This window comes from Macaca thibetana, chromosome 17 (assembly GCF_024542745.1).
Source record: "Macaca thibetana thibetana isolate TM-01 chromosome 17, ASM2454274v1, whole genome shotgun sequence".
Taxonomy (NCBI): domain Eukaryota; kingdom Metazoa; phylum Chordata; class Mammalia; order Primates; family Cercopithecidae; genus Macaca; species Macaca thibetana.
The window spans coordinates 3,885,835-3,901,262 of record NC_065594.1 but is presented as its reverse complement, the minus strand read 5'-3'; the positions used below and the strand labels follow the sequence as shown (position 1 = coordinate 3,901,262).

Genomic DNA, 15,428 nt, shown 5'->3' with positions numbered 1-15,428 from the left:
CAACACATGGTTAGGGTCTGTTCTCTTCCGGAATGAGCAACCTGAGTTCTGTGTGTCTCACAGGTCCCATATCTTATCTGCTCAGTTGTCTCTGCAGCTCTTCAAGTCTTTCCTGAAACAGGAAGCTCAGGCAGAGACAAAGCACATGCTATCAGGGTCCAATCAGTACTCAGAGTAAAAGACGACCACTTCCTCCACGCAGTTCAAGGCAGCCTCACTCTTCCCCAGTTCTCAGGAAACATGGCTTATCTGAATTTTTATGCCCTTCTCACCATTCTCTACACTTTTCAAAGAGTTAGAGCTTTTGCTCTCATTTGCAAATCAATACGTGAATTAACACGACCCCCTCTATTTCTCTGCCTTTGTAATTTTTTCAGGAGATTTTGGTAAGAAGAATCAAAGCTTTCCAGATCACAAAATTAGATTGAGTATAGATATGAAAATGCATATCAGATACAGATGAAATTCCATGACCTCACATTTTTATCTCAAAGGGAAAACTTCAGTCGATTTGGAGATTCCGTCTGTTTTGAGCTGAAAACGGCTGCCAATTAGGTCCCCTGCCAGAGCTGACCTCTGTTATTTCCTTCCCATCTGGGCTGGATTCATTTTAAGTTATCAGCATAATCAGTTATCTAAAAATAAGTCAGAAATAATAACAAGTTCAAAAATCAAGGCCCAGTGATACTGATGTTAATGTCAAATCCAGTTAAATGGGAGTCATCACCAGGATTTGATTAAACCAAACAGGGAAAACAAAATAATCTTTGATTTACATGTGTTCAAAGATCACACCTTTTTCTTTCTAGGGATAAAATCAGAAGATCAGCTATGTATGATAAATAATTTGAACATGCAATTTTTTGTAGTGTTACAAAAGCAAATGAGATTGGTATGTATCTTCGGGCGCTTAAGGATGCCAGGGTTCCCAAACCTTGGCACTACTGACATTTTTGGACATCGTGTTTGGGGGCTGTCCTGTGTATGGTGAGATGTTTAGCTGCATCCCTGCCCTCTACCCACTAGACATCAGCAGCAGCATCACACACACAATCACAGCACTCAAAACCATCTCCAGACACTGCCAGATGTCCCCAGGAGGCACAATCACCCCTAGAGTTCAGAACGCTGAGCTAAACCAATTCACCTGTTTAAAGCAAATGCTTCATAACAGTGCGCTGATGTGCTTTTAGGTTTTAATCTGCCTTTTGGCCTAAAATGTAGGGCTTGCTTGCAAGCCATTTTCTTTATGACTGTAAGGGAGAAATAATCTATTGCCTATTGACTATTAGAATTCTACTCTTCCGTTTCCAAAAATGAGTGCTCTTTATTCCTCTACACAGACTCCAATATTGCAGAGGTTAAACAACAGCACTCTATGCTCATTTTATTCTTTTCTCACCTTCATTACTCAATGACGAACAGAAAACTTCAACATTTCCCACGTGTGGTCATTAAAGACAGGCTACCAGTTGCAGATAATTAGCAGGACCTACCCAGCACTTAGAGGATCTTAGCAGTCAGGGCCTGAAGGGCACCTGTGGTCACACCGGCCAGTCCCACACACGAACCTCCTCCACAACACCTCTGCTTCTAATAGAAAGTTCTGCCCTTGTTAAGGATGATACCTCATCCTCCAGCTTTCACCCTAAGTCTGCTCTCTGAAGCCATGGCAAGACTGTCTCATTCCTCCCTCTATACAATAGCTGAAGCTCCATTTGAGAACTGAAGCTCCATTCATTCTACATTAGATATGCTTCAAATTCTTACCAATCAACATGAGCCTACACACCATCTTTTTAATTATGGTTTTGCCACAGGTTTGGCCAAAGGTGCTTTCAGGGAGCAGTCTAAGTCCCTAATCCTTTCACGGTAGTGTTTCCTTTAGAAAATTTTTCTGAGTTGGAATTTAGAAGGCCAGGAGTGTAATTTCATTTACCCCAAAACTGTAAGAATGACAAGAATACCCGTCACTGGCAAGAACAGGCTCTGACGCCAACGCGTGGCAGCCACTTCATAATTCAGAAGGACATTTCATTGTAACTCCTTGTTACTTGTCAAAAAAAAAAACAAAAAAAAAAAACCCACCACTTCTCAGATTTCAGGGAATCATCGCTCACCCCAGCCAGCTGAACCCGCACACATGCCTTGAACATAAGCAAATTTAATTCCCCAGACAAATCTGTTGTTGGAATATGCAATGACCTCACCCTTAGGCTGCATAAATACTGCCTGCTGTGAGCAGGGGTGGTTTACAGATGGATGGGGAGTTTTCATGGGGAAGTACCTAGAGATCCCCTTAAAAAGCAAGCCTGGATGCTTCCTCTCCGTCTAGCCAAAGGATGGGCTTTCCTAGGTAAATTCTCACTTATCCTGACCTGTGGGTTTGAATCCGTGGTCCAACAGTGTCATGCAGGGGTCTGTGGGAAGGGCTGGGGCATGGACAGGCCACATGCACATGGTATCAGGTCCTGGGCCGGGAATGTCCTTGGCAGGAACTGGCATGAAGCACGTGACATCTGTGAAACAACATTACTCTTCTGAGAGGTGCATGCTTTCTCTTATTTGCAGAGAAGCCTTATTGCCGTAAATGTGCAGACAATGGAAATATGTTTGATGATGTGGGTAATGCAATGCTAGGAAGAACAGTACTTTAATATCACCTACTTCAGTCACACACTAGTTAGTGGCAGATCAACTAAAACCATTAATTAAAATGTTGTGGTCTATGGGAAAGAAACAGTTGAAAGCCACTGTCTTGGACTACAAACGTAACTGGGCTGATCAGTGATACTCTGAGGCAGCAGTTGTGATTCTGCAGTCGCAAAGTGCCAGGCTTAGGAACCCCAGCTGCCACAGTGGGCCAAGCCTTGGGACACTCTTGTCCATGACCTTTCACCGCAGCAGGTTCATTGCTCCTTATGTGGCAACTTAGACTGTGGATTTTTTTTTTTTTTTTTTTTTTTTTTTTTTTTTGAGATGGAGTCTCGCTCTGTCGCCCAGGCTGGAGCGCAGGGGCATGATCTCGGCTCACTGCAAGCTCTGCCTCCCGGGTTCACGCCATTCTCCCGCCTCAGCCTCCCAAATAGCTGGAACTAGAGGTGCCTACCACCACGCCCGGCTAATTTTTTGTATTTTTACTAGAGATGGGGTTTCACCATGTTAGCCAGGATGGTCTCGATTTCCTGACCTTGTGATCCGCCTGCCTCGGCCTCCCAAAGTGCTGGGATTACAGGCGTGAGCCACCGCGCCTGGCCGACTGTGGACTTTTAAACCCATCTCTGCTGATGCTTCCAGGCTTTTCTGAAAGCACAGCAGCCTGGGCCAAGCCCAGGCACATAATATGATGCTCAGAGCGTGTTGATGAAAATATGACAGGCAGCTGTCAGGGCACAGCTGGCTTGATGGAATTTCCATGCTGCACTGTAAACAGAGGAATAGTAGCTGATGCTTCCTAGCTCCTGCCGTGCCAGGCACTGTTGGAAGCGCTTTGCACACATGGCAGCAGCTGCCAGCAGTCCTCTATTTCGGACGGTCTAGACAGTGTTTCCCAGCATTGTGGAGCCAAACGGGGCCATGTCCCCAAGTTCCATCCAACTACAGACGTGAGTTTTCCAGGAAGCTAAGGAACCCTAGGCTGCAGGATCCCTCTGCTGCAGGGCCCCTTTCAAGTCCAGGGAGAGGCTGTAGCACATGGGCCACTTTGTGTTCGTTCGTAAAGAGGGTCCCCAAAACTGACCCTTCAGGCCTTATCATACCTGGGACTGCCCCTGCCAACATTATTCTCTGGTCTGTGGGTGTAATGGTCCTGGAAATCACACATCAAAGACACAAAGCCTTCATCAGCCTGGATCCCTGTAGACTTCATGGAGCAGAGCCATCCACCACCACGAGCACCTGCCACTGAGCAGACACACCTGCAATTATTGATTGTGTCAAGCCACCAAAATGTTGGGCTTTATTACAGGACTTAGTATCACCCTAACGAACACATGCCTTACTTTATATAATTCTCTTATATACCTCATGTTGCTGTGAAGCACAGAGACCTAAGTACACCAGGTCACACAGCTATCAGGAAGAGAGCTAGACTCAGACCTCCTGGACACTGATGGAGGCAGCAGATCCCTGGGTTGAGAGCACATGGTTAGACTCCAGTTTTCCACTTTCTACCAAGAACCCAGACCTGAGGAGTGTCAGGGAGGGTGGTTCTGGACCTCAGTAATCTCAATGCAAATGGACCTAACTATTCTACCCACTTCCTAGGTTTTGTGAGGGTTAAATAAAATAATCCATGTAAAATATTTAGCAGAGTGCTTGGCTTGTAGTAACCACTCAACAATGGCAGTGCCAATCATTACAACAACCCCATGGTCTTCATCACTGTGTCCTCTTCCCGTTTGGGGTGGCTTTCCACATTGCACTATACCAACGCCTGAGTGAACATGCTCACCACTGCTTGGCATGGAAGACTTTTCTTCTCAGAAACAATACAGAAAACAACACACTCACCCACCCCCCAACCCCAGCCCACCTGCCCCCAACTCAAAGTCTCCTTAATCTGATTTTCCACAAATGAAGGTCATTGTGGGATGATTACTCTGTTGTCCTCTTGGTGTTAGGAGCTGAGAAGTATATTTACTTCTTGAACATTTTTCACAAATGTGCCCAATATGCATGGTGCTGGCCTTGCTATGAACACGAGTCATCAATGCATTGGAGAAAAGAATGCAGTCATAACAAAGACAGCTGGACACTGGGGGCTGGGGCTCACTAACTTTGTAGCACGAAGCCCGGTGAAGGAGAAGTTTTTTAGGACCACAACATTCCCTGTAAATTTTCAGGGAGAAAAGAGGAGCAAGAAAAGAAGTCATCTGAGAGTGTAATCAGCTGAAAGTTTGCTTACTTTAGACAGAGTGCAATAAAATATGGCCTTTGCTATTTTTACTGGACTGCATACTGGTTAGACCCTAAGTCCCAAATCAGTGACTACATTCTGCAAACACATGATTTATTGCACTGAATCAGCCACAAACCACACTTACATCTCATAGAGGGACAGGAATGTATGAAAAAGAAAAGACAGCATAGGTTCTTAGATGGGCTGCCCTTGAAGGCAATTTGAGTGATGCTGCATTCCTAATCCATCGCTTCCTCACCAGCCCTGACCAGGATCTCTGCCCTAAGCCTGTGTGCCCCTTCTCCACTCAGGGAGCTGCTGCCCTGCCTGGGACTCTGCCAAGACAATTAGCAGGTGTCTGTTTCTCCTCTGCCTGATCTTAGCCTTGAGCAGGCTTCATCTTCCTTCACTGTCTTTCTCACAAGGCCACGGGTACACCAGGCAAATAAAACTGCAGCCAACTCAGCTTTCTCTTCTTGCCACACAGGTTTCAGGATTTGTGGGGAAGACACTCAGGGTCTCATCCCAAGACTCTGAATGTGTGATACTATCACAACCCACTGGCACCCAGTCACATCCCATTCCCAGAAGGCATTCTCCTTTAGTTCTCCAGCCATCTTTCAACAGTCATCCATCAACAGATGTTTATGAGCAATCAATAAGTTAGGTTCTGGGTGATCACGGGAAACAAGGTAGATGTGACCCTGCTCCCTGGGCATTTACAGCTTCGTGGCGTGCACCCTTTTGTACAAGGAAGTAGGCAGTTACAGCATAGGGCAATTATGCAAGCTAAGGGACATTCTGGATCCTAGAAGAAGCCACTAAACCAGGCTGGAGAGTGTTGGGTAAGACTTGCTGGAAGACAAAGGAATAGAGCTGCTCAGGTTGGTGGAGACTGGGGAGTGGAACAGGGGAGAACATTCCAGAAAAAGGAGCAGATTCAAAGGTTCTGAAACAAGGGTGCACCCTGAGTTTAAGGAATTGAGAAATTACTATTGGGAACAGTGGAGTGTAGGAAGGAGTGGGCAATGAGTAAGGAAACAGAGGGAGTGGGCCAGGGCATGCCAGTCCAGAGGCCATGCTAAGGAATTTGAGTTTTATTCTAGGGGGAATGGGGGCCATCAAAGGGTTTCAGCCAGGGATATAGTCTTATAAAACCAGAGAGTTGCATTTCATAAACTCCTCTTAGTGATAGATCATACAACTGCTGAATGTGGAAAAGTCTGAAGGTAACGACTCAGCTGGAGGTGGCTGAGGGAACCCAGCAGGGATTGGGTGGCATCTGAACAAGACGGTGGTGACGAGGTGCAGGGGGGTGGACACACTGGAGGGACTGTTTAGGTGGAACTGGTTGGCAGTTGTCTTACTCTGGTTGCACTGCTGTAACAAAATACCATAAATTGGGTGGCTTATAAACAACAGACGTTTATCTGACAGTTCTGGAGGCTGGGAAGTCAAAGATCAATGCATCCGCAGATTCACTGTCTGGCGGGTGCCCACTTTCTGGCTCACAGACGGTGCCGTCTCGCTGCATCCCCACATAGTGGAAGTGACAAGACAGCTCTAGAGGCCTCTTTTCTAAGGGCACCAACCCTGTTCATCAGGGCTTCTGTCTTCACGATCTCATCACTTCCCAAGGCCTCACTTCTGACACCATCACCTTGGGGGTTAGATTTCAGCATCGAATTTTAGGGGGACACAACTTTCAGCCCGTGGCAAGAATGGAGAGAATAATACAAAAAACAGTGGATAGATATGTGGAGAAGCAAGACAGTAAACTCAGGAACTGGGACGTTTCTCTGTGGGTCAGAGGAATGAGTTCAGAGTGGGGCATGTTGAGTTTGAGTTTTCCAGTATGCAGTTAGCTGCATGAGCTGAGCAAATGATATTTAATAATACACTATTTTGGGTTGTTTTTTTCAGTTCACACCAAGTTACTTATGTGTATGTATTCAACTTTTAAAAGATAACTTGAGTAAATCTTTTCTTTTTTTTTTTTTTTTTTTTTTTGAGACAAAGTCTCGCTCTATCATCCAGGCTGGAGTGCAGTGGTGCGATCTCAGCTCACTGCTACCTCTGCCTCCTGGGTTCAAGCAATTCTCCTGCCTCAGCCTTCTGAGTAGCTGCGACTACAGGCGCACACTACTTCTTCTGGCTACTTTTTGAATTTTTAGTAGAGACGGGGTTTCACCATGTTGGTCAGGCTGGTCTTGAAATCCTGACCTCATGATTCACCTGCCTCGGGCTCCCAAAGTGCTGGGATTACAGGCATGAGCCACCGCGCCCGGCCGAGTAAATCTTAACATTAAAACACATTGTGAGACTAGAAATTTTTATAACTTTCTCACAATGATACTCTTTCTTCAGCATATGAACCATTTCAGTAAGGCCTCCTACCGCACTGGACTCTCCCCTTAATAAAATCTACTGTCACCAAGCCAGTATTTGATCAATGGCAATGGTGTTGAAAAGCAGGTTTTACTAATTCTCAGACAAAGCTCCTGTTTCATAGGAGAGCTCCAAAGATTCCCGCAGGCTGCACACTAGGGATGCCAAACAAAAGGATATTTTTCAACAACAGCCAATATAAAGAAGAGGGAGGAGAAAAACCCAACAGCCCAACTGAGAAATGGACAAAGGAAATGAACAGATAGTTGCAGTAAAAGAAATACAATGGCCCTGAAACATTCAGAGATCACTCAAAACAGGAGAAATGTAAACTAAAACTATACTGAGACATCATTTTCCATCACGAGATGAGCAAAGATGAAGGAGTTTGTTCACATGCTGCATTGGTGAGGGCTTGGGCAACAGATTCTTTATAAAGGAGACATAAATTGGTACAATCTCCATAGAAGGAAATTCATCAACATCCCAAAATTTAATGTGCCCAAAACATTCTTCTCAGCATATCAATATTAATAATTCTGATTGACCAACATGCTTACACTTGTGTGAAATGGTTTAAGTTCATAGTTATTCACAGAAGCATGGAAAAAACTGAAAGCCTATCCATAGAGACCTGGTTTATGTAATATGTTATAACCACAGAACAGAATACCATGCAGCCAGAATACCACTGTAAAGATTTAAAACGGTGAAAACAACCCAAATTTCCATCAGCAGGTGAAGAATAAACAAAATGTGGTCTGTATACATTATGGAATATTACTCAGCCTTAAAAATGAACAAAACTGGCTGGGCACAGTGTCTCATGCCTGTAATCCCAGCACTTTAGAAGGCCAAGGCGGGCAGATCACCTGAGGGGTCAGGAGTTCAAGACCAGCCTGGCCAACACAGTGAAAGCCCATCTCTACTAAAAAATACAAAAATTAGCCAGGCGTGGTAGTAGCTGCCTGTAATCCCAGCAACTCAGGAGACTGAGGCAGGAGAATTGCTTGAACCCAGGAGACAGAGGTTGCAGTGAACTGAGACTGCGCCACTGCACTCCAGCCTGGGTGACAGAGTAAGACTCTGTCTCAAAAAAAAAAAAAAGAAAAAGAAAAAAAATTCTGACATACGCCACAACATACACGGGCCTTAAGAACATTACATTATGTGAAATAAGCCAGATGCTAAAGGACAAATACTGTAGAATCCGCTTATAAGTGGTACCTAGAGTAGTTAAATTAATAGAGACAGAAAGTAGAATGGTGGTTGCCAGGGGCTGGAGAGGGGAGTGCGGAATTCCAATTGTGTGAGATAGAAAGAGTTCTGCAGATGGGTGGAGGTGAAGGTTGCACAACAATGTGAATGTGCTGAATGCTGCTGAACTGCACACTTCAAAACGGTAAATAAAACACCAAACTTTTCCAATCTGGAGCTTTTACCTTCTAATTAGTCAACATATAATTGCATAACCAAATTCTTACTGGCAAAATCAGGTCTTTTGGAGGAAAGAAAATGCTTAATTCAGTGGCTGACTGCCTATATTGGCTAAATACAAACAAGGTTGCAAAAATAATTTTGGCAGATTCCCAGAGCTAAGAGTAATGAACATAATATTTAACCTTAGAAGTGCTTAAAACTTTTCTGCAAAGAATAGAACTCTGCTATCAGGGGAACTATGGATTTTTACATTATTCAAGCTATCTTTTATCCACTGAAAATGTATTTTACAAATAGTGTGGCTCCTCATTTCCAGGTCATAGACATATTCTAACAGCCAAGAAAATATTTTCTGAAATACCACATTAGCTATCTAAATAGAGACACAACCACTGAAAGAAAACCTGCTAAATAAGACCCCAAGATTACCTATCCGATAAACTAAGAGATCTGCTTTCATTATAAATGAATGTCTCATTTTACTAAGAGGTTCAGTGTAGGTTTCAATCCTCTAGTTCATTTAAAGTATCAATCCAGGCTATTCTAGGCACACTGCCTATGGGGTAGGCCTGCCCCAGGTGGAGCAGTAACACACACACACACACACACACACACACACACACACACACACACACACACACACACAGAGATATATCCATTCACCTCCAAAATACCAAGATTTGAAACTTGTCAAGATTTCCCATAATGTAAAATGATAGGTGACTGTGCTTCACTCTAAATATACTGAACTCCCTGCACAACGAGATCCCATGATGTTTCCAATCTCAGGAAACGACGGGCGTCTGCGCCTGAGATGGAATACAACAGCAAAAACAGCCTGAAGTGACCGAAATTCCTGTGGCCAAATGACTGCTGCATGGCCCCGATGCTCTCTCTCAAGGCTAAGACATCAAAGCCAGGAGCAGCTGAAGACAAAGCTGTTTCACAAAGGAGCAAACCAAAAGGATAAAGTTGAGAAATCCACATCTTGAAACATTTTCCCAGACAGACTTTCCCAACCTTGTGTATAAAAACAGGAAGATACCATCATCCTTGCAGCTTCCTAGAGACACCAGGGGACTCATGGATAAAAGGCCAAGGGGTTGATACTTGAGAAACATTTGGGATTCTTAGAGAAGACACGTTCCATTTTAGGCTGGTTTTTAGAAGGAGCAGAAGGGACCTTAAAAACTAATCAAAACCCTCTTCCTGCAGATGACACATGTACATCTTTGGGAATCTGGCTCGATAAGCATTTATGCAAGGTCCCAGGTCCCCCGATGCTCCTCTGCCCCATTCTGATCCGTGTCTTGTTATCTAAATAAAATTCTTAGATGCCCTAGTTTTCACGGCGCAAAGGCTTTGCGCAACAAAAATAACATTTTGTTTGTTTGGAATTTGGCATCTAGTTTCCTTAGAAAGAGGTTACACGATGACTAGGTCCCTGGGCCAGCCGAAATACCATGGTATGCTAAAAACACCTGCAAACCTAACCCCCAAAACTGCATTTATTATTCCAACTTGAAATGCCAGGAAGGATGAAATGAGCGACAGCTTCACTCCCTTCTCCCCGGGGACTCCTCCAGCTCCAAATCACTGCTGATATCATGAAGCGGGGAGCTGAGGTCCGCGAGTGAGGAGAAGGGCACCTGCGGCTAATCCAGGTGACACTTGGTCCCCGGGCTGGCTTCCTCGTCCCTGTGTGTCTCTTCTCCCATCCGTCTCAGCATATGAACCGCTGGCTGTTGTCCTCTCTTCAGTCACCATCTAGGGTTGTGACCAGCATTTTTCTCCTCTGCCTGCCTGCTGTTGCCCTCAATACAGTCTTATATTCTTTTTTTTTTTTTTTTTTTTTTTTTTTGAGACGGAGTCTCGCTGTGTCTCCCAGGCTGGAGTGCAGTGGCGTGATCTCGGCTCACTGCAAGCTCCGCCTCCCGGGTTCACGCCATTCTCCCGCCTCAGCCTCCCAAGTAGCTGAGACTACAGGCGCCCGCCACCACGCCCGGCTAGTTTTTTGTATTTTTAGTAGAGACGGGGTTTCACCATGTTAGCCAGGATAGTCTCGATCTCCTGACCTCGTGATCCACCTGCCTCGGCCTCCCAAAGTGCTGGGATTACAGGCTTGAGCCACCGCGCCCGGCCCAGTCTTATATTCTTATGTTGCCTCTGTATCCTTCTGTCCGGGAAATGAACACTCAGGCACTTTTAAGACTTTCCAGTGATTTATGACTACCATCAATAATGAAGAAAGAACAGCCCTCTCCTCCTCTTCTTCAGCCCAGTCCCTCTTTTATTTCCTTCAGACCCTGATGAAATTCCTCCAGGAAGATAAGGCTTGAAACCCCACAGCCAGACTCACCCTGGGGTAGACACATCCAGAGCTAGGATTTCGTGAGCTGCCCTCACCGGACTGGAGGAAGACCCTGAGCTGAAAAATGGGACACAGCCTGGATTGGGCTTGGGGTGATGCGAACATGCAGGAGACAGGTAGGAGGAAAGACACCACAGCAAGGGAGGATCTGGGCCTCTGGCCATTGAGGCCCCACAACAGGCATTCCTGGGGTGGCCACACCATGACACAACCTTTCCCATGATTCCCTGTGTGCACGGCCGCTCACCCTCAGCCGGATCATAAACTACTCAGGAAGAAAGGTCATGACACATCTCGTGCCTCCGTCAGCACTGAGTATACAGGCTGTGACTGGTCAATACTTGTTGAGTGGTTTGAACTTCCAAGCCACTCACCGTCATTACCATCTTCGGTAGCAGAGGGGAAGAAAGGGCATTTCACTATGCCCAGCCTGAGGAAGCCATCAACAGCCAGAATAACTGTCTTCCTTCACTCTTTACACATTCGTGTTTGGTTGTTCTGTTCCTTAATTTGAGGAGAGTGCATCCAAGGCGAGCATTTTGATTAAAAGCTGCTATAAAAGCAACAACTGAAGAGACCAGCTCACCTCCTGAATCTGTGCTAGATGATTTGCACAGCTGGCCAGTTACACAGATGTCTGGCTCAAATAAGGAGAAACAGACCATTCTACCTTGCAGGGACTTGCATCACATTCAAAGCTGACTTTTCAAACTCCAAGTGCTGGCACTAATCCCTGTTCTAATTAAGTAGGCACAGCTCTCAGAAACAGGCAGCGTTTTTTGGCTGGGATAACCGTGACTCTTCCACACAAGAATCTGGTTCTGAAAGCGCCTGTCAGGGAAAGCTGCTGGATCTTGTCCAAGCAGTGCATTCCGAACGCTTTCCGTGTTCCTTGGAAAAGCTCCACCAGGTGTGCTGGCGCCCTGTTCTTCAGCAGGGATACTGCAGAATTTCATCCGGGGCCTCACACTCGGAAGCAAAGAGGAACGACTGGGGGGAATGCGAGGAGGACACAGACCACAACTCCACCACTCACGGTGGGAAGGGCAGGCGCTGCGGGGCTATGACAGAAACAGATTCCTAGAACAATGCACACGGTTTCTATTCAACTTACAGAGAAGGGCCAAGAAGCAACCTCTTAAAATTCTTCCAGCAAATGACAAGACATTAAATGGATAAAATAGAAGACTACTCTCCCTCCCTTTGAAGGCAGAATATAAAGTAATGAAGGAAGTTAAGGAGACAAACGCAGGTACTTTGAGACGCTGGTGACTGGTGAATCCCGGAACTTCTGCGGCAGAAGACTCCGCAACCTTCTTCTCTGGCTGACTGGAAACACAGTATTGATTTCTACCTTTACAAAGCAGACACTATGTAGTCCAGCCAAGGGCAAGGCACTGACCACAAGACCTGCAGCTTCCCTCTAGACCCTGTTATTTCATGACCACATATTTTAACAATTGGAGTTTTTGCCACGCATTCCAATTACACCCTTGTTAGTTGCTCAATGCCTTAGTGAAAACCTTCAGATTCTACTGGCTGCCCTTCACAAACAGTCTGAAATGCTCTGCCACAGGTATCTTGTTAGAAATAAGCATGGATCACGCCATGCAGGCGGAAGGTTGCCCAGCTTACCTTCATGGCCAGGATTCTTTGAGGCCTATGCTTCGCAGTCTGCACGGTGTTGCCATTTCATCTTCATCAGGCCTGTTGTGTTGCACAGGCAGCGAATATGACTCCAAGCACTCCGCAGCTCAAAAAATGCAGATACACACGTCACCGCTAGCTGGAACTAGGGTTCATCTTCCCTGGTCAGAGCTTGGAAAGGTTTGAAGCTAGCCCTGCAGAGAGGAGAGTGAAAATAAATTATGAAGCAAGCTAAATAGAGAATTCAGTTCTGGATTTTTGAAAAAACAACCAGCAGAATATACTAATGTAAAAATAAATGACCACTATTTGCTCAACCATTTATTTGCGCTAAGAGAAAATACTAATGAGAATAACAAAGTAATTGAAACAGGTAACAGGTCTTGTTTTCAAAGTCATAGATCAGTGTCAACTTTGTAATTCTCTGCTCTGGGCTCAAAATGCACAGGATGAAGTCCTGACCCCAGTACCTCAGAATGGGACTGTATTTGGAGATAGGGCCTTCATAGCAGTAATTAAGGTATAATGAGGTCATATGGGTGGGCTCTAATCCAGTATGACTGGTGCTCTTATGAGCAAGGATTAGGACACAGACAGTATAGGAGGTTGACCGTGTGAGGACGCAGTAAGAAGGCAGAAGGCAGTTGGTTGTAAACCAAGGAGCAAGGCATCAGAAAAAACCATCCCTGCAGACTCCCTGATCTCAGACTCCCAGCCCCCAGCACTGGGACAATCAGGTCTGTTGCTTAATCCCCCAGGCTGTGGTATTTTGTGATAGCAGCCTGAAAGAAGACACTCCCCCATCCCCTCACTCCCATTTTTGAACAGTGGCTGGTTTTTGATCAACTTCACTTGACTCTTCCTTCTCACCCTCACTTCATTTTGCTCCACAGAGCCCCTCACTAGCTCCTCCTTTCACTTGCCCTGCTTCCTTGTCTTTTAAAAGAGTTTCTCTCACATTCTTCCCAGACAGAGCAGCCGCCTTGGGGATGTGAGGGAGAGAAGGGATCTTGCACCGAGCACCCCAGAGCTGGTGAGAGACCCAGCCTCCCAAAGTTCACACATGTACCTGGTTTGCAATGGCAGAATAAAAACCATGTGAAATGGTCAGAAGATGTACCTCTTCCTTTCTGGATGACCCTGACTGACTCGTTCAACTTCTCTGAGCTTCTGTTTTCTACCATGTTTGAAAAATGGTGATGTGAATTCTTGAATGGTTGTTGTAAGGCTCAATGAAGATAATGCATTGAAAAACACTTCATATGCTAATCACCACAACTCAAGTTTTTCTACCTATGAAATAGGTACTACCTAGCATTTCACAGTATAGTTTAATGAGAAAAAAAAAAAAAAAGCAATCAGCACATAAGCAAAACTTTTGTGACTCAGAATAGTATCTATAAAAGTATTATTTCTACTCTAGTTTTCATCAGTGCAGTAAAGTTTATTTTTGTTTTTTTCTGCCAGTTAATATTTATGAAGAGTGTTGTATTTGGTATTAGGAAGAGAATTCTAAAGACACAAAAGACCTGGTCCTTGCCTTCAGGGATTCTGCAATCTATTTGAAAAAATAAAATTGTAATAGCAAAATAACTTATAAAATTAGTTCAAAGAGGTTTTCCAGGCTGCTGTGGAAAATGCATAGCTAAATCTTCATGCAGGACCAGCCCAGTCCATACTTGAACTTTCTAGGACAACTTTCCAGATAGAAATTTTTCCTATGACCTCTCTAATGTGGCTGCAAGTGCAAACTAAGAAATGTGACAAAACATTTAAAAAGTTAATAAAAACTTAAATGATAACTAGTGTATTTTGCTTTAAACAAATCTCATGCTATAATGATTTATTAAATACAGTACTTTAAAACACAAACATCTTTCAATGTTTTAAAATGATGAATAACCAAATTTAAATTTTCTCATTTACTTACCAGGAACCCCTGGAAAAAATATTATTGACAATGACAACATTCCAGTTGGAAAAACACATCTTCAGAATGCAATTGGTATCTGATTTTAGAAATAGGTGACTTTAGAAACATCTCAACCAAAAACAAAATTGCATTATAGTTATTGTTTTTAAGAAAATCACTTACCATTATGAATGATCAAAATATGGTCATTCAGGTAGTGAGGATTTAATGATCAAAGGGCGAAAGTTCCAAAATATATGTCGTAGCAGGGGCTTTTGGATCTTGAGCCTGACTCGCTGTGACATGAGGCTCATCACTGCACTTCTCTGAGTGCTGGACTCCTCCTGTTTTAAATGGGTCCAATAATGCCTGCCTTGAAAGAGCAAAACCCACAAGGCCAATGAAGCTCCAAGCTCAGCTGCGGTCAGTGTACCTCCCCTGGTCAGTAGCAGGGGCTGCTCTGGTGGCGTCTCACAATGAGAATGTTATGTTTACAACTGCTTTCCCAGCACTTTCAGCTCCCTAAACTGTGAATTTTTCTTTTTTTTTTTTTTTTTTGAGACGGAGTCTCGCTCTGTCGCCCAGGCTGGAGTGCAGTGGCCGGATCTCAGCTCACTGCAAGCTCCGCCTCCCGGGTTCACGCCATTCTCCCGCCTCAGCCTCCCGAGTAGCTGGGACTACAGGCGCCCGCCACCTCGCCCGGCTAATTTTTTGTATTTTTAGTAGAGACGGGGTTTCACCGTGTTAGCCAGGATGGTCTCGATCTCCTG

The 15,428-nt window shown here is 44.8% G+C and overlaps 1 protein-coding gene across 2 annotated transcripts in view; it reads right to left on the bottom strand.

Moving 5' to 3' along the window:
• Positions 1 to 14,970, bottom strand: part of SPATA13 (spermatogenesis associated 13) — a 322,746-nt gene extending 307,776 nt beyond the window's left edge. Inside the window, exons 1-2 of one of the 2 annotated variants that reach the window (XM_050767081.1) lie at positions 14,842 to 14,970; positions 12,735 to 12,940 (exon numbers count right to left, since the gene is read on the bottom strand). In XM_050767081.1, the coding sequence (XP_050623038.1) occupies positions 12,735 to 12,740 (6 nt within the window). In that variant the 5' untranslated portion in view covers positions 12,741 to 12,940; positions 14,842 to 14,970. The remainder of the gene's footprint in view (positions 1 to 12,734; positions 12,941 to 14,841) is intronic. The other variant, XM_050767080.1, reaches the window with a different exon arrangement.
• Positions 14,971 to 15,428: the final 458 nt, after the last annotated feature.